Source organism: Trachurus trachurus, assembly GCF_905171665.1.
Source record: "Trachurus trachurus genome assembly, chromosome: 14".
NCBI lineage: Eukaryota > Metazoa > Chordata > Actinopteri > Carangiformes > Carangidae > Trachurus > Trachurus trachurus.
The window spans coordinates 16,050,005-16,074,186 of NC_139903.1; the positions used below are offsets into that span (position 1 = coordinate 16,050,005).

The 24,182-nt window shown below is 41.9% G+C and overlaps 1 protein-coding gene across 1 annotated transcript in view; it reads left to right on the plus strand.

Annotated features, from left to right (window-relative positions):
• The window catches only part of nrg2a (neuregulin 2a), a 48,408-nt gene that overhangs the window by 20,653 nt on the left and 3,573 nt on the right, over nucleotides 1-24,182 (plus strand). Inside the window, exons 4-10 of the mRNA XM_083986089.1 lie at nucleotides 10,472-10,592; nucleotides 14,166-14,224; nucleotides 17,246-17,269; nucleotides 19,062-19,164; nucleotides 19,371-19,494; nucleotides 19,644-19,753; nucleotides 19,911-20,132. Of these exons, the coding sequence (XP_083842215.1) occupies nucleotides 10,472-10,592; nucleotides 14,166-14,224; nucleotides 17,246-17,269; nucleotides 19,062-19,164; nucleotides 19,371-19,494; nucleotides 19,644-19,753; nucleotides 19,911-20,132 (763 nt within the window). The remainder of the gene's footprint in view (nucleotides 1-10,471; nucleotides 10,593-14,165; nucleotides 14,225-17,245; nucleotides 17,270-19,061; nucleotides 19,165-19,370; nucleotides 19,495-19,643; nucleotides 19,754-19,910; nucleotides 20,133-24,182) is intronic.

Genomic DNA, 24,182 nt, shown 5'->3' on the forward strand with positions numbered 1-24,182 from the left:
TTTGCAACCGCTCTTCATCACATCCCGTCTCTAGGGGTGAGTAAGTTCTTTCCTCGGGATTGTGTATGAGTTTTGGTGGGCGCGGAGTTGGCGTCATCAGCGTGGAAGTCGCTTCCCTTTTTGGAGTGTGCAGGTGTGACCGTGGATGGGATCAGGTCTCCCTTTAATCACCGACACACTCACCGTGAACTCATCCTTTAGTATACAGAGGGCCGGACAAAACAGCAGTGCTCCATCGCCCTGTTTTCAGAACGTACAGCGAGTGTGGGTGGTGTGTGTGTATATAAGAGTGAAGGAGGACCGCAGCACACACATACAAGCAGACCGTGCTTTCTGGCTTTTGGGGAATAGCAGTGGGAAAACCTTTAGTCCGAGCAGCTGGCCACTACTGTAGCTGTGAGCTCCAGACCCAAATAAGGACCTGTGTGGTATATGTCTTCTATCTGGCCCAAGGTTGCAGAGTCTGCCCCTTTCTCAGAAATTAGGGCCAGCTGTTGAAGACAAAGGACATTGAAGACACATGGATGCATAATATGTTGTTCTTTTAAAGTGATTAAATTATCTAGTAATATATTGTTTGTATTCTATTCTGCTGTTTTCATTCTTCTGTCTTCTTAAAAAAACAGAAAGCTGTTGCTGCTTCTTTCATCCTAACTTTCAAAAAAAAATATATTTTCCTCTTGCTTACGTGTGTTCACTTGGATTGATGATTTCATCAGTAAAAGTTCTGACTATTGCTAAAACATGAACAAACAGATCATGCCTGCTTGTCTAAGATGTCTCCTCTCGTGACCAATGACGGGAGATGTGTAGGAGCTCATGGCCCTCAGGGTTCAAACGTGTCACTGTCAAAGGCACAGATCTTCTGCTGAGGCTTTAAAGTTATGGTTGGTAATCATGCTCAGAAACTGTGAACTGTGAAACGGTGAAATGGTCCTTCTATCCTGAGAGTAGTCAATATTTTATGTATTCAGAAAAAGGAACGAAAATAATCAGACCTCTGTGGCAGCTGCAGGACTGGCAAGACTCTGACCAATCCATGCTTTTCGCTCCGAAAAAGAAAAACCAATCCGATGCCTTCATGTCTAGTTCTGCCTACGCCCAATGTGCGTTGGGTGTCTTCACCTACGTTCGTGGAAAGGTGAAGGCGTGGCTTCAGGGAGAAGTCTGAGGAAAGGGGCTGGTACTTTTGACTGCTAGAACTGTTTTCCCAGAATCTCCAAGCCTACCTTTAACCACCAGTTCTTGTTGTCTACCAGGTGAGCTCAGACAAAGGTTGGGTGGGTGGGTGACTGAATACCCCAGTAATAATATGGTTGATTCTCCTTATTATCAGGTTCGATCAGTGATTTGAATCAATGTTATTTCTAAGCTCACATCCCTGCTCATCACTGAAGGTTTTCTGCAGAGCTGGCACCTCCTCGCCTCCCACTGTCCACCTGTGACTGTAGTAGCTGTGCATTCATACCAGTCAGGAGAAGACACAGTAAACAATAGTTTCTGGAGAGAAAAAAAAGTGAAAGCAACAGGCATCCTCAGCAGACTGGAGGAAGGATGCAGCAGCAGCAGCTGGAACACCACGCTGAGCCCGAGCTGCCTCTGAAAAGACAGAGCAGGAAGCAACCCTGTCTGGAACTGTGCCGCGGAAAACACCATGTGTCACTTTGTTGCCAACTGCACACACACTGGTGCCTGCCAGCAGCCATACCAGCACACGTTTCTGCGCCCGCACCGTACCCTGCCCTTCCTAAGTGCACTGTGCTTCTTTGCAGTGCATGAGCAGCTGTTGTGCAATCGCACACTAGGCTGCTCTTTGATTTCACTTCAGCGCTGAGATGATTGAGGCAGGCAAGACCAGGCATATCAGCTATGTGACTGAAAAATGGTAAGAGGAGACAAGAATATAAAAGAAGACACACTGGTTGTGGCAGTGGCAGTCTTGCTGGAGAGTGGGTGGTAGATTAATGTTCCTGGCAGGCTCCATTTTGTTCATTTCTAAACATTCCTGTTTCATGCTGAAGGTGTTTGAATTGTGGATAATTTTCTATTGAAAAACAGCTTTAAGTGCACTTTCATTCATAATAGGTCCTTTCGTGCGTCCTACCTACAGTAAATAGTAATTTAATTCCTCTGTGGGTATTTGACATGAAATCTCTCTTGCTCACTTTGAACTCTGTACAAAACGCTCGAAGTCACAGATGCTGGATGTTACCATTGATTGGGTGTGCCTATACTGTATGTGTGGAAGAAGGTGCGTGCTTGTTTTCTGTTGGCTTTGGCAAGCTGGAATATTTTCCAAGTTAATACCCTGTCAACAAATCTTCTTTTCTTAACCCTCCTCTTCCTAGTATTACTCAGTATTCCATCTCTCTCTCTTTTCTAACCTTTCTTTTCATTTATTTCAGATTTCTTTCTTGCTTTCTTTCTTTCTTGCTTTCTTTCTTGCTTTCAGAGCTGCTACATTTGTCTGGACTTGAGCTCCTGTCAAAATATGTTGGGCCTCCAAATCTGAAAATGAAAACATGTATTGTATGCCATTGATTATTTCATCAGCAAAATCCAACAAAATCAGTCGTTCATGAAGAGAAAAACAAATTTTTACAAGTTAGCAGGTCTCCCAGCAAGGTTGGTCTTGCTTTGTTATTGGCTCCTGTTTCTACAGAGCTTATTATTGCTATTCAGTATCACTATTCATACAATATGAGATGCTCAAAAACCACAAATTAAGTATTTTCTTTCTTTTCTGTCATGCAAGCATCATCTTCACCACGCAGACTCTTTAAACAGATCCGGCACAGCTGTCATCAAGTTCACATTCAAACCAAAACCACACATCCCAATTTGGCCCCTTGTACTTCTCCCCCCACCCCCGCCTTATCTCTTTATCTTGTTTACTCACTCACCTCAGAAGATATAGACTTAGCAGAGATGAACTGTAATGCTGTACACACAGCAGTAGCAAGAATGCATGCAATATGAATTGCCAGTATGGAGATAAAAGATCTCGGTCCCAGCAGTAACAGGAGACATGTCATACATTCCCTGCCCTGAGTCGGGAGGTTGAGGAGGGGAGAGACATGGGGTGGTGGTGGTTTAGGGTGGGTGGGGGGGGGGGGGGGGGGCACTCAGAGCTTTTTTCTGGGACATAAAACTGACTTGTGAAAAAGCATGTCTGGGTGGCAGAGCTATTACAGATACCAACCTCTTTATGTGTCTGCTGAAGGGTGTGCACCTACAACATTTATCACATTCCCATCAGATTTTAACGGCCCGACTTTAATTTTTCTCCCCATTTTAAAATCGTGATGATGATTTACATGATGTGATAAAATAAAGAGTTAAAGTCCCTGTGTGTGCTATTGCAGGACGGTGCCACCTGTTGACGCACTACCACTCAACCACTATTGTTCTTTATAATAATTTATTAGAGATTTAGTATCGGAAGCTGTAAAAAAAGAAGAAAAAAAGTTGTAACGCAGTTCTACATTTACTTGGCTGATAAGTTGTTAGATGAGGATTTGAATTTTTGGACCTTCATGTCTGTATCTACCAAGCTTCACCACAGAAATGTATTACTGTCAGAGATGGTCCTGGTCTGCACACTATCCTTGCTCACTGACATCCTCCCAAATAGGCTACATAATTTATACTTTTTATCTTGATAACATTGCTTTTAAGAGTGAAAACACAAAGCCATAACAAAGTCCAGATGGAACGGCTCCACTGCTGGCTGAATAAGTGCCTTGGCTTTCTCCCTGCACAGAATCAGATTCTGTCCTGAGTTTTGAGATGGCTTTGCTGTTCAATTGCGGCGCAGAAGTGAAAAAGATTAAGCCAAGCTGAAGTAAATTATCAACATTTGTCATAAATTAGGTGGACATGTGTATAACTCGGCTCCAAAGACAGGCCAATTGAAAATGTATTTCATTACACAATTTGGCGTTTCAGGCCGGGTTGTGAGGGCGAGGATTCAGAGCGAGTGCTTTTTTGTTTGCTGCATATGCACGGGGTGCCTCAAGAGGAAAAAACTGTGCAATAGGGACCTCTCTTTTCATTTTTACGATTTTCCTAGAATCCTTTGGAGAGCGTGGAAAGACAGGCATGTTTATGAAGGTTTCCAGATGGTCCTGCTTGCACCCCCAGCTTTTCTTTTCAGTTCTTGGGCCATGAAGGATTAATCAAAGTCAGTGGCAAGGGCTGATGGCTAAACACTGTGGCTCGCACTAACCCAGAAGGAACCTCTCTCGCAGTCCAACTCAGATTCAGCCCCTGGGCTACAGGACCAAGGAAAGTTGAAACCTGAGGTTAAAAAACCAAGCAAACTTAACTAAACCCCGGCCACATATAAGTGCAGATAAATGAACTCTGCCCCTAACTCTGTACAGCAGAGCAGCTGATCTCCTTAGGTTAAAGGAATTTGTCTCCAACATCCAGCCAGGAGAGCAGAGTCAACCTTGACAAATACACCTGAACTCTGGTCCCCTTTTGTGAGGTGGTGGGGGATGCTGCGTGACTGCAGACAGACAGCACCATATGGCAAGGCAAAGAAATGCACCAGAACAAATTGATGGAAGTTGAGTCATGTAGACGTAGGTATCTGTGTTTTCTCTGTTCCATGCAGATTTTAATTAAAGCACTTTGATGTCAAGGTGAGTAGAAAATGCCCAGCGCGGTCGAAAGGCTTCTCTTTTATCAGCCATTTTTAGCTTTAACTTTTAGCATCCTGCCACATGGGGATAGATGCAAATAAAAAGTGCTGTTTCTGGAAAAATGATGACGATCAATTAAAACACACACAAAAGGACGAAAGCATCAGACAGTTACTTTTGTTAATAGTGCTGCCGACTGCTGTCCTTCCATTAATTATCACTTCAAACAAAACAATCCTTCAGTCGACAGGGCGAACTGGGGCAGGTGGATCACAGAAGCTCTCAAGTGACAGAATAAGTCTTGATTGTTTCGGCTTTTATCAAGATTTCAATATGCAATGAAACCAATATATTACTAATACATGGCGGTGCAGTGCGTTTTTTTTTTCTTTCTCCTTATTATACACGTGCATAAACAGTGTCGCTCTGAAACGGCCGAGCAGCTGCTCTACATGGCAATGATGAACACGTACAGAATTCACTACACGTGTTATTTTACCAACTGTCAACAGGAATTGCTGCGGTCTGTTCACAGCAGCTTCACTGGATGATTACACACGAGTTCACCTCAGATCAGCCATTTGGATTCAGCACGACTCCTGTACAGTGCCAGGCTTGTCTGAAACAGTACAGCACAGTCTAATACAAAGGCAGAGCAACATATAAAACTTACCATGTTGTACAGATTCAAACAAACTAATGCAAATGTTTTAAACAAATGCAACATTTGAGATTTATTCATGCTACCCTGGTTCACACTTGATCAATTCTGCACTAGTTCATTCCAAAAAAAATTCTGCATCTGCTCTTATCAAAGGAAGACATGTTTGTATCATTTAAAGCAGAAGTGAGTGATCCGGTCGTTTTCGCTAATGCTGCGTTCCAGGCAGGCTTTTGAAATCGTAAATTACAGCTTCAAGTCACAACTTACGACTTTGTAGCGTTCCAGGCAACCCACTCGTGTTTTTCCGACCTGTTTTACCGGTGAAAGTCACTATAACGGCCACTCGTAACTTCCGACCGGTGAACTCGTACCAGATCGAACTGGTACCACTTCACGGTCGGAAAAATACGAGTTTCCTTGAACGCACCATAACAGTCCTCGTCGCTACGTCACCACATTCACGGCGTTCCTTGGCTGCACACACAGCCCTGCATGCCGTTCTCTCTCCTCATTGGATAAAAACTGTAGGATACGATAAATGTTTTCTCTTCGGCTCAGAGCAGAGCAGAGGGACTGAGAGACCCGTGTTTCAGTCCAAACACTCTATGTAAGTGATTGCTGTCGGAAGATACAACTATTTAAGACTTATATTAACACAAATATATCACTCACTTCTGCTTTAAAGAGGAAAATGTATTCCTACATAGCCTTTTAAAACGTTTTCTTTTAAGCTGCATCTAAGTGGGGTAATTTGAATATCTTTTTGTATCTGCCTCGTCAGCCCTTAAATGAGATGCTTCTCTGCTGTTTATATGTGTATCTCTAACCATGTCAATAAATGTTTTAGGCCTTGTCATTAGTTTTAATCTGGGGTAAACATGTGGTGCAGCCTGAGTAAACACTGTATTGGCTGAACCAGATCACCTCAGAGAGAAAACACTGTTCCTGTTTCATCACTGCGACAGGGTCTGTGCGTGCTGCTGCCTCCTTGTACGGCTTTTTCGATGAGTGAGAAAGTGAGAAAAACTACTCGCAGCGACGAGTGTCATTATTTTAATTTCCTGGTTTGTCCTATGTGCACTAAAGACTGAAGACGGGTGAAGCTCTGTGGGAATTTGAACTCTTGCCGTTTGTCCTTTGTTAGAGCGTGAGCAAGTCTTTCTAATGTCGAGTGGATGAGAGATCAGTTATACACGTATCTCCACGGCAGAGAGATTGTTCAATAAAATGTTTTTCACTACGACAAAACAACACTTGTAGCAATCATATACGCTCAAGACCCTTTGATACTACATTTGTTTCCACTTTCCACTACCTTTAAATTATATCTTGACCTCTCAACTGAACCACGTTGATACGAGAGCCTCATAAATACCACCATCACTATGTGCTAGAAACTATTGTTAAATACAGCTAATTAGTTAGTGTAGAATGTGCATCAGGTGCCACAGGTCACTGTAGTAGTACATAAACATAATCTCTGGAGGACAGGTTTGCACAGTAATAACTAAAACCATCATTATCTAATGATGGAAATGCATCCATATGTTTTTGACACAAGCTCGTTCTGACCTATGGGGTGTTCAGTTCACACTGATTATTTACAGTATTTATTATGAGCATCCAGCTTCTCACTCCACCAGCGGCTCCAGCAGATGAAGATGAGATGCGTCAACAGAAAGTCTGTGGCATCTCAGGGTCCCGCCCGCGTGTTTTACTGCTGCTCAGCAGGTTTTTACATACTTTAGTCAAGGTTTACAAGTTTATTATAAAACCCGAAGTAGGGGCACGTGTGATTTATAGATGCTCGGTGCATCAGTGCAGTCTGAGTTCACTCGCTTTGATGGAGGAGCTGCAGGTTTTTTTTACACAGGCCACATTAACCACGCATGAATATAATCAGTATTTGATGTTGATATTTCTTTGAATAGTTTTTACCATCATGCAGAGTACATTGCATTATAGGATATGTTTTATAATTAAAGTTAAAGTGAAGCCTTTCTAAGTTTGGCTCAGGGACTGAACCTAAGTTTGTACACGTCGTTCTGAAAACAGAACTTTTCTTCCTTCTCGCTCAGTGTTACAACATTGTGTGTCTGCTATGAGGGAGGAATTGCAGGACACAAAGGAAAGGAGGGAGGACAGCAGAGAGAAGGAGGAGAGGAGAGGGAAATTGGGACACTTAACTGTGCAGTGTCATAGATTGGATGTCAGTTGATGACTGCAGGCCAATAAATGTTCCCAAATGGATTGTTTTTGTTAGTTTTGGGATACATGCCATCTTTGAAGCCACTGAAAGCGAGTTGCAGCAGTTATTGAATGTTGCTACAAGTAACTGATTTCTGGAAAACAAAAGCCGCTTGTTATGAAAGGTCCTGCTACCTCCATGTCTCCATGACGCTGGAAATCTGTAGTGACTTGTGATCATTTCCTCAAAGTTATGACGAGTTTTATATATAAAAATGCCTGCATAAAATCCTTCCACACGTCGTTAAAGCAGAAAGATATCAACTGCATTTTGACTTTGACGTCCTAATGGATCACCGTCGTTGTCTCAGTATTGTTTTCTGCATTACTGAATCTTTTCTTGAATGGATGCAGATACCGGCGCTACATCGTGTCTTTGAGAGCTCGTTACTGTCAGCGAGAGACGTCCCACTGAGTGCATCGAATTACCCGAGAAAAAGCCACAACTTTATCTCTTTTACTGCATTGAGAGGGAAATAAAGTCCACAGGAATGCGATTGTGCTCCACCCAGGAGCTCCTGAATACTGGTTTGGGCGAATGGACGCTGTCTGCCGAGGGAGAATGCGTACTGTAGGCTCTCCACCTGCAAGCGTTCAGCTGGATGGCAACACAAAACAACTTGTAGAGACTGGTGCTGCAGCTGGATGGATCTAAAACCAAGACCACAACTTTAATGTTTTTTTTTTCACAAACCTCTTAGTTAATTATCTTATATCGATGCACAGTCCAACATTTCATCACACAGATAAACCTGTCTCCTTCTGCATTGATGGAGTCGGAAATGTTTCATTTAGCCACATTCCAGGTTAAATTACTCGAACCATCACTTGGCACATTTTGAAGACCAGGATTCACGGCATGAGTTTTTTTAACTGAGTTTCACAATACTTAAAATGTTGAGGCCCCACCCCCCACTATTGAAAAACCCAGATATCATGCAAATCAGGCTAAGAGGGTGTAGTTGGAGGCACGTTCAATGAAGTAGAAATAAACAAAAGTAGGTTATGTGTTCTTATAGAGTTGTAGATGTTATATTTTAGACTGAAAATAACAAGAAAGTAAGAAAGAAATGTGTGTGCAGCGAAGTGGATCTGGCACAAAGAGCAGTAGCCTTATAAACTCTGACAGCAGAACAGGTCCGGCCTTGATCCTTCCTTCTGTGAAGTTTACATGTTCTCCACCTCCCTGTGTGGGTTTTCTCCGGGTCGTCTGTTTTCCGCCCACATGTACGCCAGGTGGACTGGAGATTATGTGTGAGTGTGACTGTCTGTGTGTTAGGACTGATGAGCTGTCCAGGACGTTCCCCTCCCCACCACCACCACCCCCAGTGCACTCTGGGAGAGGCGTGCTGTCGTGGATAGAGATTTGTGTGGCGTGCGCTGCCGCCTTTTGTCTCGCGTGTTTCACAGTTAAAGAACTGCACACGGTTTCTATTTTGAGCATAGGAGGTTTTTTTTTTTTAACAATGTTTTGAGGTTCCCTCTTCCTGACAGCTTTGTCTGATCTTTTTACGAGGTGTTTTATATGCCAGCACTCCAAGTGAGAGGTCAGGTGTGACGGGGAGGTAGTTCTGATCGACTGGTAAACCAGTTCTGGAAAGTTTTGTGGCTCTGACAGTGGATATGTGCTGGGTTCTGCTGGAGAGATTAGATTTCTTTTGGAAAACCTGAAGAGAACAATAACATGACTTATTTCTGACTCTAGATTTGCGGCGTACTTGTTTCCAATCCAGTAGATTCTTGCTTTTACTGGAAAACTACAACATTTCCAGATTGCGTTCTAAAAACTGTTTGCAATTTTCGAAGTGCTGACTTATTCATGTTCTTCACGGGCTCATACTGGCAAGTGAAGCGCAGACTGATGTCATCTATTTGCTTTGTTATGCTAACTAGCATGGGAATGAACCTCTGTTGCCGTGGCTAAACCGGACGTGTGCTTCTGAATGAAGCAGAGCGCACTTCTCCAGCTACAGGAGGGAGTCGAGCTGGCTTCCTCAGCAACAAATGAGAGTTGTGAAATCTCGTCCGACTGTGTACCGGAGCCCACGGCCCAGCTGAATGAAATCTGAGGGCAGTTTCTTGTCACAGCACAGAGCCTGACAACATGAGTCTCTGGCTGCTGAAGCTTTCGTACTGCGTGTTGCTGAGGACTTCCAGTTGAAGACTTCTGTGTTCCTAACAACAAACTGTCACATTCTGCAGAAGGTGCTAATAGCATCTGACAGCAGGTATACAGTTGCAATCACGTGTCATCATCTGGCATGGAAAAGCACACTCCTTCCCTTTTTCAAGCCCAATCCTGCCACTGTGCACCTCTCTCAGCACTCGTCTTCCCTCAACCATCCCTGCTTTCGCCCAGATAAGCAGTCTTCAACCCAAACATATATCTATTCAGTCGGGGGGAGGGAGGAGGAGGGGGGGGTGGGGAAGGGGGATTAACTGCAGATACATGACATTTTGGGCCATTCCAAGGACCTGAGACAACGCATAAACAACTCCTACGCCATGTCAGGGAAATATTTATCTTTGCTCATAGAACTTCTTGAGATAGTGTCAACACTGCTTAGAGACACAATTACATTTGTGGATGGAAAACTAAGAGTCCTCATGGAAATACAAGTGTATAATATGAGTAAAGCCGAGAATACTTGTTGATATACAGGCCTATCATAGTGATAAAAATGACAGCCATGTTCATATTAGATTAAAAAAAAACTCCAGAGCTTTATCGTATGTCATAATGTCTCCTTGAAGTTTTATTTTGAAATAACAGTTTATTCAACTTTGATGGGCGATTAAGAGAATAAAAGTTACACACGGAAAAGAAAAGACTAATTACATTGAATATGAATCAAAGCTGACACTAATCGTTTTTTTTTCTTCCTTTCTTTTCTCTCTGTTTTCTATTCAGTAACCACAACGCTATCTCCAGGCTCAGGCCACACCAGAAGATGCAACGACACAGAGAAGTCCTACTGTGTGAATGGCGGCGACTGTTACTTCATAGATGGTGTAAATCAGCTCTCCTGCAAGTGAGTTATCTCATCTGTTTGTCGGGTTTTTCTGAAAATACTCAAATTTTCTTTTACCAAAACTCGCTCCTTGTCCCACAGTTTAAAATCCCCTATATGAAGTCTTTACCATCAGTAATATTCTTCAACCATCTAACTATATGTTTTTATCCTGCTGTTTATTTTCCTGATGGCGCTCGATTCCCGCTCTCCTTCCTTTCAGCGGCAGCAGCGACACATCACAGGACAAATGCTGCCAGTGTTCCTAACTACCCACCTGTTGTGTATTTTAACACTAATAATGGAGTGAGGCGGTGGTGTGCTCATCCTTTTAAGTCATGTTTTGTGTACAGGAGGGCTGCACATTAAAAGCCCTTTCAAAATGTCATGAGTCACTGGTTTAGTAGTGAGCAAATATTTATGCCTGTTAGAGGCCCCCAATGAGGTAAATAGAATCATTGCTTACATTTGAGGTCCTTGGCAGAAGAGATCAAGACCCATGTGTAAAGTGTGCTGGAGGAACCGCGTGTCTGTGTTTTCAGGAAGAGTTGGGGTTGACATTATCACAGAAACAACCTTTTTTTTATCTTTGACATTTACATTTTAGTTTGTGTTAGACTCAAAGACTCAAGGTCAGGAAACATTACTTGGGAAGATGTTCAGGAGAAGTTAACATGTAAAATAAACAGTTTTCCCTCCTGTTTTTTTCTGTTTTCCAAAACACTGACATTTGCCTTTCCAGCTGTAACGATTACTTGATTAATAGATTAGACAAACATTTTACTGGTTCCAGCTCCTCAAATGTGAATATTGGCTGCATCAGATTAAACTGAAAGTCTTTGAGTTTTGGAGCACACGACTAACCAAATAAGGAGTTTTCAATATGTCAGCTGTTGCACTTTTTTTTTCTATCTTACATTTTATCTGTCAATCAAGAAAGTATAATCTGATGAGTAATGAAAATAATCATTAGCTGCAGCATTCATGTTTTATTCAGCACGGGCTGTAATTGGTGCAACCAGTAAAACCTAATAGTGTATCATAAAACAAAACACACACATTATCACGTGTCATGGTTGTCAAATATTATGTTGCATGTTCTGTTGGACCATATGTCAGCGCAGCATAAGTCCTCCGGCTGGTTTGATATAGAGCTGAAACATCGGCCGGGCTCCTGTGCCCAGTTGGCCCAGGGAAGAATGCTCGACAAGCAATGAGGACATGGCTGCAACAGCCATTCAATACGCTGTGTACAAATTGGAGGCAGCAATAACTCAATTGCTGCAGCTAATTCACTCACGGCTGGGGCATGGGTCCAGAAAAGTTGGATAATGCAGTGAAGGCCTGCAGGGATTTGTTGCCCCACAGCCATCTCATTCAATATAGGCCAGGCTTCAGTGGGTATTACTCACTGGCCAAACAAGTCCTGCAGACAGCTAGCCCTACTTTTATGTCGGGCTCCTTCACTTTGAGGCATAAACTTTGTTTTGGGGAAAGGTAAGGTTAATAAATTACCCAATGTAACTAACTCGCCAAAGTAAACATATGTTTTTCTGCGATGGTTTCCTGCACATAAAAAGCTCTAAAAAGAGGAATGTGTGCAGAGCAGTGGAGATAATTGTTTCAATCAATTGTAGTTTTCATGTAAAAACATAAAATATTAAGTTCTTGTTTGGAAAATGTCAAACATGATTAGAGGTTGCAGATTAATATCCTGTTAATAAAAGTTAATAACAGTATTCAACTGTAGCAGTGTCTAAGGGGAAGTAGAAGTATGTAAGTCTACTGTATACAGTAAGGAGAGTCTTGCCTCATGTCTCCACACATGGTAAAACTAAATGTTACATGTGTATTTTTAGTCAAAGGCTAATGAATGATGACAATGATTTATTTCCCCCTGTTTTAAACGAAAGATAAAAAAGAGTCATAATAGAGTCTGCAGCTGCACCACGGTGGATATTTGCACGCTCATCTGATTTTTAAATTATGTAGTGACAGTTCATTTCTTTCTTCTTCCAGCCAAGTTTCCGTGGTCTAGGTGGTGCTATCCCCCAGTTACACTCCATCACTCAGGATGAGGAATAGTTGTGTTGTGTTGTGTGAAACCAGTAATCATGAGCAGTGACCTTTGTTGGACTGGTGGTCTAGTTGTGAGTGTAAGTGGAATGATGGTGCCCCTGAAAGACCAACTGCTTATCCTAATGGGATTATAATGAGGAAGTATGGTTCGGTCCAACACAGCTGACGATGACAATACAGCAGTCTGTCTTCACTTATACAAATATAAAGCTACATGTTAGAAAACCCTGCTCCGCCCTGACTTATGTTTCACAGCAGACTTGTCCAGTGCTGTATATATACATTTACAAATGATGTTTCTTTTATACCTGGAAATGTAAATCCAGAGATTTATTTCCCCTTGATTTCGCTACTTTACCTCACTCTGCTGCTGGTATCGGTTATAAAACTGTCTCATTTGCAGGTTATGACCACAGCTACCAGGCTCCCAACAGGCACCAAGAAAAGAAACCACATTACCCCATTTTCAGCTTTGCTGCACAGGCTCCCTAAGATTGATTTATTGATCACCTACAGAGCAGAGCACAGTTTTGCTACATACAGCTACATACAACATTTTTGTCTATGTGCTCATGAACGTTGCTCTTCTCCCCCCCTCCTCCCCCCATTGTTCAAACTGAGGTCAGGGGCTATTATTTTTGACTCTCTATGGTTTTCCTTTTCCTTAATGGATAGTCATTTAGATACACTATCTCAGTTAAGTATTATTGATAACCACAATAATAATATTGGACAATAAGAATAATACATTGGATGATGACATTAATGATACCGACTAATAATAACTAATAGTAGCAGTGATTTCTTATTATATAGTTTGAATGTTACAGTATTTGGTGCGTTAATACTCCGTTTACTGTGTTTTCTTTTCTTTATTTTTTTTTTGTGCTGTATCAATGTGGCTTCACTGTTAACGATTTGTGTGGAGGGCTGTAAATCCTCAACATTTACAGTCACCTCACTCCCACTGTTTGTCTTTTCATAACACTTGTCCGCTCCTTCCCAGATGTCCGGCTGGATACTTTGGCCCGCGATGCTTACAGACTGAACCACGGCGGTTGTTCATGCCCAATCCAAGTATGTTCACTTGATATGAGCAGCTGAGAACAGAGACACAGTTGTCACTGGATTACCTCTGTGGACTCCTGCTGCCCCGTCCCCAGTTTTCTTTTCCTCTTTCTCCTCCTCTTTCTCCCTCTCAGGTCAACACGCAATGAGCTGTGCACTACACCATGTACACGGTGGTGTCATCCATGGGAACACTCTGCTTCTGCTGTCCGTAGTTGTGCTGTTGATCTAATTCTGTGTCTCTCTGCCTCTCTCTTTCTTTTCCTCCCTCCCTACCCCCCACCCTCCCTCCCTCCTCTTCACTTTTCCTTTACGCATACTCTTCCTTTTCACTCCACCCTTTCCCTCTTACTCTCTCTCTCTCTCTGTCTGTTTTCTTTCTCTTTCTCACTCATCCACCACCCATCTCCTACCTCCTCTTCCTGTGGCTTTGTTTCTTTCCATCAGGTGTCCAAATGACTTTACTGGTGATCGCTGTCAAACCTACGTTATGGCCAGTTTCTACCGTATGTCAATTTCCTCTTCTGTCACTCTGTCAGACTGTCCTTGTGTCATGCGTGCATGCCGGGTGTAGAAAAAAAAACCTGTATTAATTAATTTCCTGTTATTACCTAATAGTTGTGTCTGTACCTCCTCTGATGACTCACTGACGAGCTGGCGTAGTTGAGCGGAGTCTGTTGCTGTGTTTGTTCTGCATGTGATCGTATGCGCCCTTTAACTCGCAGTCTGTTGCATGTGCGCTCCCAGAATACAAGCTGATAGCAACAAATAGAGGGAGCATTTAGCTGCTTTGTGGAGGTCGATTTGCACACAGTCAGCTGCATGTAACAACACAGTCTAATGTCAAAACAGTTACTAATACTAGTACTTACAGTAGCTTGGCCTCACTCACTGATGATTGGTTGTTTCTGCAATCAGCAAAGGCAAGCATGTACAGTATGTATGATATATTGGAGCTGATCCATGAATGGAAAGACAGGTCTTGACTGTTAGCATTAACATGTAGGCATGACAGATAACTGACTGTGTGAGGTTTGCTTCACTGTTTAAAAAAAAAATGTTTGTGACATCATTGATTATCTTAAGATCAACATTTCCTCACATTCATGAGACAACATGACAGAATTACTTACACAAGTCTTTGATAATTAGATTCGATTTGAAAGATAATTATATTGGATTATTAGGGATTCTTCAATCATTTACCACACATGCTAATGTTGTCACTCACGGCATCACAGCTGCTTTCACCGCAGTATACGGTACATGCACATACAAGCTGCACATGGAATCACCTCAAGCTGGAAGTAAGACACTTTTTTTCCCGCTTTCAGATCAGCCAATAACTTGGTTTAGATCTCAGTTACAGCCTACAGAGTCTGGTGGTGCACGCTGCTGAACGTTGTTAAGTCCACGCCAGGACATTCAGCAAATTACATTTGTTGCGAACACACATTGCTTGAGATGTAGCAACAAAATGGTGCTCTCACAGCAGATGTCCTGCGAACACGGTTCACACGCTAGACGAGAGTGCCGTGTCAAACAGCTCCGCTAGCCTGGGGTAAGAGAAGTCAACCCTGCACCACCCTACACGGCAACATCAGCAAACACATCCATCAACAGCAGATTTATACCAAGATTAGACAGACAGTCTGTGGAGAACTACAGCTTGATAGATCTCACCCCCTTTCAGGTTTTTTTTCACTGAAAACCATCCAAGCACTCTCTGATTATTGACTTGTTAATTATTCAAACCTCACTTTCATTACCTGTATAGAAGTGAGTGACCTGACATTGATGGAACATAAACAGCTGACATTTCACATGAACTTAACAATACATATACATAATAACATGATATAATATTCAGGACAGTGAAGCAATAGCAAAGAATCCCCCGCTGTCTTCCTGTAAATTTGTCAGCTTCATGTGTTCACACAGGCTCATGTGGTTACAATTCGACATCACATTACTGTGATAAAGTAACTGCATCTGCTTTTGGGGTAGAGTCTCATCCTGTAATCTGCCTTGTAGAGCTTACACACAGTGTTTGTTGTATGTTGGCTCAGGGTACTATGCGAAAAAACCCCTTCTTAACTACGAGTAATTTCATCTCGCATTAAGTCGTAATGCACTGTGCTGAAATTACTTTGCTTTTTTGGCAGAGTAGACAGTGTGGTGTGTGGGAGCTCTTTTTTTCCTGCACTCACTCATTGCATTTCTGCATTCTGTTAAACTTCAGTGCAGCTGTGCAACTGCATCAAGGACAGCGTTTATTTCCCATTCTCATCCAGTGACATGACCACAGACCACGCTTTGATTACTCGGTTTACACGCCTATATGTTCAAATCAGTGGCCTGGCTCTTTCTCGTCAGGTTGAGAAATTTAAACGTGAAACTTACAAATAGAGCAGATTAAGCCTCCGCTCAGTCCAAGTGCTCTTCTGCAGATACCCATCAAAAAGCAGATGTAGCCTACAATAGAAAGCAGGTTCATGGAAGTCAGCGTGATAGATGTCTTGGCTGTGGACTTGAATATGAATATTACAGCTACACCCTTACTTTTTTTTATTTGGGATCGCTATATAACTATTAATGGCGTCACACATATTCCACATTTTTGACCCTCAATTAAGGAGGAATACATCAAATTTTCTCTGAAAGAGCAGGCACATGTGTGCACACACATCCACTCCATAGTTACAGCCCCGCCTCCTGGAGGGGCGCCTCCCATCCCCAGGAGATACCAAAGAGAAGGAGGATGGCTTCTGCTCCTCAGCCATAAGGGCTTGGCTTAACAAGAGCTTGTTGTCATAAGAACAGCTGGGACTCGCTTCAACCCAAGTAAAGCAAGTGAGCTGCCAGAGATATGGATTCAGCTGGTTGGTGCAGCCTCCCTATGGCTTCGCTCTGCTATATAATAGGAAGTCCAACTATAATTCTTTGTATTCAGTGTGATTAGTCAGATACTATACACAAACAAATCTTTTAAACTTGCCTGTTCATGCGATGGGCGTGTTTGGGAACCAACAGTGTGGCAGTTTTTTTAGAAAGCAGAAATCTGAAAGCACAGGTAATCTTAGCGGATGACGCATAGTTTCCAGATACAGACGTAATAAAAGTGCTTATACACCTAATACTTCCTATTCCCATTAGGAGAGTCACTTGTAAAATGTAGGACAGATAGGCCTCCTCTAAAAGGCTGCGATAACATGGGACTGTGTTGAGACATACAGTACATAGAGATCTTACACAACAAGAGGAGCATCCACAGCCTGATTTACAGATGTAAGATATAGACTGTAGTGATGTAGGTTAGCGTTGTGTGTTTTGGAGTGTGTGCTGCATGCTGTGAGTGTCGTTCTGACAATTACTGACAATTATGTGTTGTCTCAGTTTCTGTAATGCCTATTTTTGTTTGCTCCACTATATGTTAGAAGGTGCCACTTTCTTAATCTGGTCTTTTGTTTCTTCTGTTTATTTTTTTTCACCCTTCCCTTCCAACTGTCAACCCTCTGCCCTGGCAGAGCATCTTGGGATTGAATTTATGGGTATGGAACAATCCATTTTGATTCTCAGTCCTAGCATTGCTCCTGAATAGACGTAGACATGCTCCCGTTTTGTCTGTGGTGTGACCTGTGAATCATAACGTCCCCCGATTAACCGATCGATCTGTTGACCAATCATACCATAACTCATTAGAATGACAAACCCTTCAGTCCCTGCAACTGATCCTCCCATCAGACATCATTAACATGGATGCAATCACCTGCACCTCTCATACACGTGTGATGGAAAAATAGACCTTTTAACTACGTTTAACTCAACATATTTTCCTTTTCCGACTGATTTTTCCCCTCATTCCATCTGTAACAAGCATGATATATCATGTTTGTAGCTACCAGATGTCTTTTACCCAATCTTCTTCTCTACCTGTCTGTTCCTTTTAGTCTCATGCCTTTAGTGTCTGTCTTGATATGCCATCTCTTCCCTTTTATTTATGTGTGATCTTGTCCATATTTCTTGCACCCCGTCGCTAGTATAGCTGAAATGTAACTTTGAAGTATGAGATATAGTGTCTGTTTTACTGGTTTGAATTATCCTTCCAGGAGTAGAAGCTGTGATGTGAGCATGCAATGCTATATTTAGAAACTACAGTCATGTTTTTTCTTCTTTCTGCCGCTATTTCCATCCATCTTGTTTTCTGCTATCTTTTCCAGAAAAGTGCTTTAGTGGTTGAGAGGGTGAAATAAAGGCTAGAAGAGGTTTTTTTTTAAATTATTATTCTGAGGTCATGTTATCATACAAGTGCATTTAAGTACTGGGCCGTGAGGACAGTGTGCTGCTACACCAACACCAGCATCATTTCCTCTGTGGCAAATTGATTATCAGCAGCTAAAGCAATAATGTAAAATATTACATAAAGTTTACTGCTATAAATAAACTAACCTCAGCGATTTATTTATGGCATCAGAATCTTGCAAACTGGCAGGTCGATGTAAAATGGCTGCTGGTGAATTAAAGGAGGAGACCTCGGATGGAAGGAGTTGTACAAATTCAATTTTTTCTTATTACATTATTTATCAGGGCGCACACTACCTCTTAGCTCCATCGTTTCCCCCCGGGGAAACCAAGAGTCTACCTCAACCTCACAGAAGCTCTTCTCTGGAAAAGCCATCAGCATCTGTCATGATTTCTCCAGTTTCATATTTCATGAGATTTCATTTGTAAATTTACTTGTTTCATGAATTACTGTAACATTTAATCATTGTGTTTACTAAATGCCTGAGTAGATGAAGACGTCTGCACTGTGATAGGATGAGTAATACAACTCAAAACATCAGGTCAAATATGGCACTTTTCCAATTTACATGAATTCCATTGCACTGATGCAACGCTGCACAATTTGCAGCTTCTTGTTATAAATAAATGATGACCACAAACCATTATAGTATCATATACAATTTGCATTCACTCTGATTTTTTTTTAGAGACATACAGTTGCTTAATAGATCAGTCAAACTACTGCTGAGCCCCTGCCCCCACCTACGCCGCCTTACTGCAGCACAGGGAGCAACAGCATCTGTTGTATTTGTGATTATGTGAGAGGAGAGGCTTGACTGTGAAGTGAGTTGTCATGGAAGGAAAGATGAAGCTTCATACTGCTCAGGATTTAGTCAAAAAAAAAAAAAAGAACATGTGGATGTACAGTGAAAAAGTGGGAACATTTAACTTCAAGAGACTGATTTTTTTCCCTGTTATTTCTTTTACTGTGTGTTGTGTGCTGTGTGTGTGTGTGTGTGTGTGGGTGCGTCTGTGTATTTGTGGGTGTGATGTTGACAGAGGCAGAGGAACTCTACCAGAAAAGAGTCCTGACAATCACGGGTATTTGTGTGGCTCTGTTGGTGGTGGGCATCGTGTGTGTGGTTGCCTACTGTAAAACCAAGTAAGTCCTGCTGATAAAAGCATCATGATTTGTGGACATAAAGACTTTTATCACCACCTGCATATTTTCTATATTATTAGACATTTTTTCAGGGAAAAACATGTAATCTAGTTGTTGCATCAAGTAATAAAGCAAAAATATTTGACTACTTGTGCATGTGAAGCACAGTAATATGGGAGAGAGAGTGACCATTATTTACTCAACAGGAAACAAAGAAAGAAGATGCACAATCATCTGCGACAAAACATGTGTCCAGAACATCCCAATCGTATCGTACCTAACGGACCCAATCATCCAGGACCAGGCCACGAGGAAATCCCGATGGTAGATGTGTGTTTCTGAAAGTATTGTGACGTAATTGATGTATACGCACGCAGATGTACACCAAATGGTCTGAAGCTTCTCTTTTTTCACTTTTTTTCCCTTCTGACTAATCCATTCTACTCTTTTTTTTCTTTCTCCTCTGGCTCGACACACAGTTCTCAAAGAATCCAACTGAAAGACCTGCAACAGAGGGATCGTTCCCTCCCAGCCATGCCTCCTCAAGATCTCACAACTCTTCCACACGAGCCCATTCATCGACTCACAGGTGAACAACATGCAACACACATTGTTGTTTTCTCCGTCTCATGTGCTGCAGTGAATACACAAAATCACCCAGAAAGCACACGTCTTTTGTCAAAAGTGAAGCACACTGGGACACTCAGGGGTGTGCGCGTGTTAACATTTTTTTTTTTATTTGTCAGACCTGAGGAACGGACATGGAGCGTGGAGAACTCTAACAGCATCCTCTCTGACTCGCCGGGAATGATGTCATCATCTGTGGGGACCAGTAAATGCAGCAGTCCTGCGTGCATGGAAGCGCGGGCACGGCGCGCTGCACACTTTGGTTACTCTGACCCCCATCGGCCGGGCCTACAGTACGGGGACTCCTTCGACTCGCTGGGAGACTCTCCGCACAGCGACAGGTGGGAAACAGGCCTGTGTGGCTGATATGGCTCTGGGTTTGTCATGAACATTTTGAGAAGTTTCCTCTCTCTGCTGGTTCTCTCTCAGCCTCGAGAGGCCAGTCAGGGCACTCTGAGAGACTCAGTGGAAACTGACACACAGCAGGCATGATGATGAAATACGCTAAGGTAGGCAAGAGTGAGAAACAGTGCTTATTTCAATGGGAACTCTGTGCATACAGTTACTTTAACAGTATTCTCTGGCCAGGATGTAAATCCGATCGGCAAAAGTGTTCCCTTTAATTTTCCTTAAGGAACATTGTGACATTTTGGGAAATGCATGTTTACCATGGTGCCCAGAGTCACGTAAGATAACATCCATTTGATCTCTGCGTCACAGAGACAGGTCTAGGATGTGCTCCGCTTTGCTTAGCACAAAGACTAGAAGCAGGAAGAAGGAGTTAGCGAGCTCTATCTGTCAGAGGTGAGGAAATATGACTTTCAACAACTCCAAAGCCATCTATTTATTCTGCACCTATTTCTGTACTGAAGGCTCAGAGATATCAATCTTCCCAAGTGATCTGGGCAGGATGGCAAACAAGCATATTTCCCAAAATGTTGCACTGTTGTTTTAACATGAACTAGAAGTTGACAGCTCAATTGATTCACTCTAAATAATGTGCTTTCAGGTCTTGCCATGCTCTGTATTTCAGTAGTGCTCAGTGTCATGCATGGCCTGAATCCAAAGTTGTTTGTTTCACTACCTAAAATGCACTCCTTGATTTTGTTATACAGCACAATAGTGACCCGCAGATCCCAGATGCCCTGCTCTCACTCCTGATGTTATGAATTTCAACACAGTTCACAGCTGAGCATGCATCACTCATTAGCAGTGAGCTGTGAGGAAATCTTGGCAGTGGGAGCAAGACTAGGCCCAATAGTAAAAAATTATGGAATACATGGTACATGTTATACAAGCATCAACACAGTCCCCATAAAAAACAGTTGGTCAGGGTTTTTCAGGAACAGCACACATATTTTTAAAGGATGGGGATAATGGCCAAGTGCAGTAGAGCAGCCCTGTCTTTGCTGACCCTGTAATTGTCTCTTTGCATCTTTTATACAATAACAGGCACTTGTTCTGTGTAAAGTTGTCAGGATCAACTGACTAATGTCCTAATGATCTTCATTAACCTTGATTGTGGTTTTCATCAGTTGACTCTTTTTTGGGATGGGTCACAATTAAAACAGACACTGAACATTGATGAAGAACCATGTAGACAAAATGCCCAGTGAAACCACATAGGATCATTATTATATTCAGGGGTTAACGTATCACAACGGAGAAATCTTTCAATGAGATCAACTTATAACAAAGAAAAAGTGGTTGCATTCATAATCTAACCCTTGCTCAGAGATGTCAAAGAAAACCATTGATTGCGTGAAGTGCAAAGTGTTGTCCATACTGTATGTGCAGGTCACAGACATGAAGCAACCTCCTTCTCAAAGTGTAACGAGTGGAAATAGAAGCATGATACTCTAACAATTGTTGAGAAGATGTGTTTCAGAAGTACATGCTGCAGAGGGATTGAACGACTTTTGCAGTTTACTGTAAATAACGTTCACACCTACCAGAGACCCAATTACAGTAGGTTCAGATGTAGAGTTAGCTGGTTATTCCTGCAAAATGAATACTTGCGGTGTTGAATATGCAAATCAGCACATGTACAGATTCAGTCACGCTTTAGCAAATGACCTAAATTGAAAGCATTCAATTCTAATGCATTTATTGACTTATGCAAGTGTTTTAAAACTTTCAGAACTGATTTCATGTTTGACATAGTGCCAGCTGAAATATAAAATATATGACTCACAAGAAGAAGAAACAGGACTTCTGAATGTGCTATGTAGTGCTGGCTAAAGCTTTGTGAGTAAATTATATTTGAAGTGAATAACAAGGGCCGAGTAAGTTGTCAAAAGCTAACAAGACAATATATGACTCACTCTGTGTTGTACACAAGTTCTTAAGATGTCAACATACAGTGCAGCAAGCACGTGTGCATTAACAGGAACTTGGCTATTAAGTTGTTTCTCAGAGCCAGATTGCATAACCAACCTCCCCTCAGAGATCTTCCCAGGTAACAAGCGCCTCCTCCACCATGGCGACAGCTTCTTCTGAATCAGCAGTGTTGTGGGAATATCTCAGGCCTGTGTCTCACACGGTCTGTTGTAGTTTCCTAAAGGCAAAAACAGACACTGCAAACATTCAGACCTATGATGATTCACAAGCAGTGAAAGTTTTAATTGAAGTTGAACTCTGAAATTTATTGACTATGATGTTTTGTTGGTTCATGATTCTGGTGTTATGTCAGAAAAAATGTGTCTAATATCTGTTGATTACCCGTGAGTTAATGTTTTCACAATCTAATTTATGCCCACATGTTCCAGACACATGTTTGAACAGAGCTTCCTTGCGTTACAACGACAGAAACTATAGATGTAGATAACAGTTCATTAAAAACTGAAATGCGGGGGGAAGATATACTGTAGGACATTGCACCACAACATTACTCAATAGCTGACAGTCTGTTAGGAGACTGGGATAATTATGAATGGTAATCAGTATATAAGCAAACATGGTGAGAGAGATACAGTGGCTACTGAGCTTCTAGAAAGTGGTCAGGCAAAGGGAAAACCAGACTTTAAAAAGTCAGTTTTTAAATGTGTTGTAAAGTAGGGCACTGGGTTGGCTGGGTGATCTTGTCGGGCAGGTTGGTCCAGAGCCTAGGGGTTCTGAGGAAGACAACAATGCTGCTAAAGCTGCTCCTGCCTTAGGACCTCAGGCTGGGCTTTGACGTAAAATAGACGTGACGCTCAGACACAAACAGGTGAATGGAAAAAGAACTCATGTAAACATTGTTAAAGGGACAACGAGGAGTTTCTATTCGGTTATTTAAAAAAAGTATCACGTTAATGTGGATGAATCTCCGCTACCCACACTTGTTAATGGGCCCATTTTCGATAAATAAATCGTTCTGTCTCTATCGTTATTTTGTTATTATTAGTGGTGGCGGAAAGGTTTCCGAATCGCCGTTTATGGTCGGAACTACGACGGTATGTGAACCTCTTTGAACCTCTGACTTTAATTATTGATGAATGAAAACATGAGTCTGTCTTGCGCCGGTCAAAGAATTTTACGGTGCGTGCGGAGGCTCATAAATGTAGTGTGAAAACGCTTCGCTTTTCCAAAACTCCTCGTTGTCCCTTTAATAACATTACAATTGGTGATTCACTGAGGTTTTTATACATTGTTAGCATCACTGTAAATGTAAATAACTCACTTGTGCAAATTATGAACATCAACATCCATTGTTATGTTTGTCGTTAGTATGATTTTGTTAAAAATGTTAACAAAACTAGTTGATCTAGGATAGATCCTGTGGGACACCACAGGAACATTTGCTGCTATTGACTGCTATTGACAATACACTTACATTACTGCCATTCTTTCATTTCTTCAGACCAAAAGAAAACCAGATTTGTGCCTAAAACAACAACAATACTACAACTACAGTAGCCTATATTAGATTTCATACTGTAGAATGTTCAAGAAGGTAAAACACACTTTATCCAAGTAATTTCAATCCGTCAAAAATGTCTCAGAACTATGAAACAATATAAAACTGTCAGTACTGAAAGTATGTCAGTGGTTAAGAAAGATACCAAGCTCAAGCTAGAAGCTAAAGCTATTTAAGGAAAATGTTTTTCCACTGAATGTAATGAATGTGCAGTATTTGAGTATGAGTGAGTAACTTTTTAGTAACTTGGCTCTAAAGGTGCAGAGTTCATTCAGTCAACGGATTTCCTCTTATGGATTCAGTGTCATGTTTTAGTATTATAATTAAGTTAATTAAGAATTAAGAAACTGTTTTAATAGCTGTAGCTCAGGTGGTTCGACCCCTGGCTCATCCAGACCACATGTTGAAGTGTCCTTGAGTAAGATACTGAAACCACACCTGCCCTTGTTAGTGTGAGTGAATGCTTAGATAGAAGTGCAATATATATGTAGAT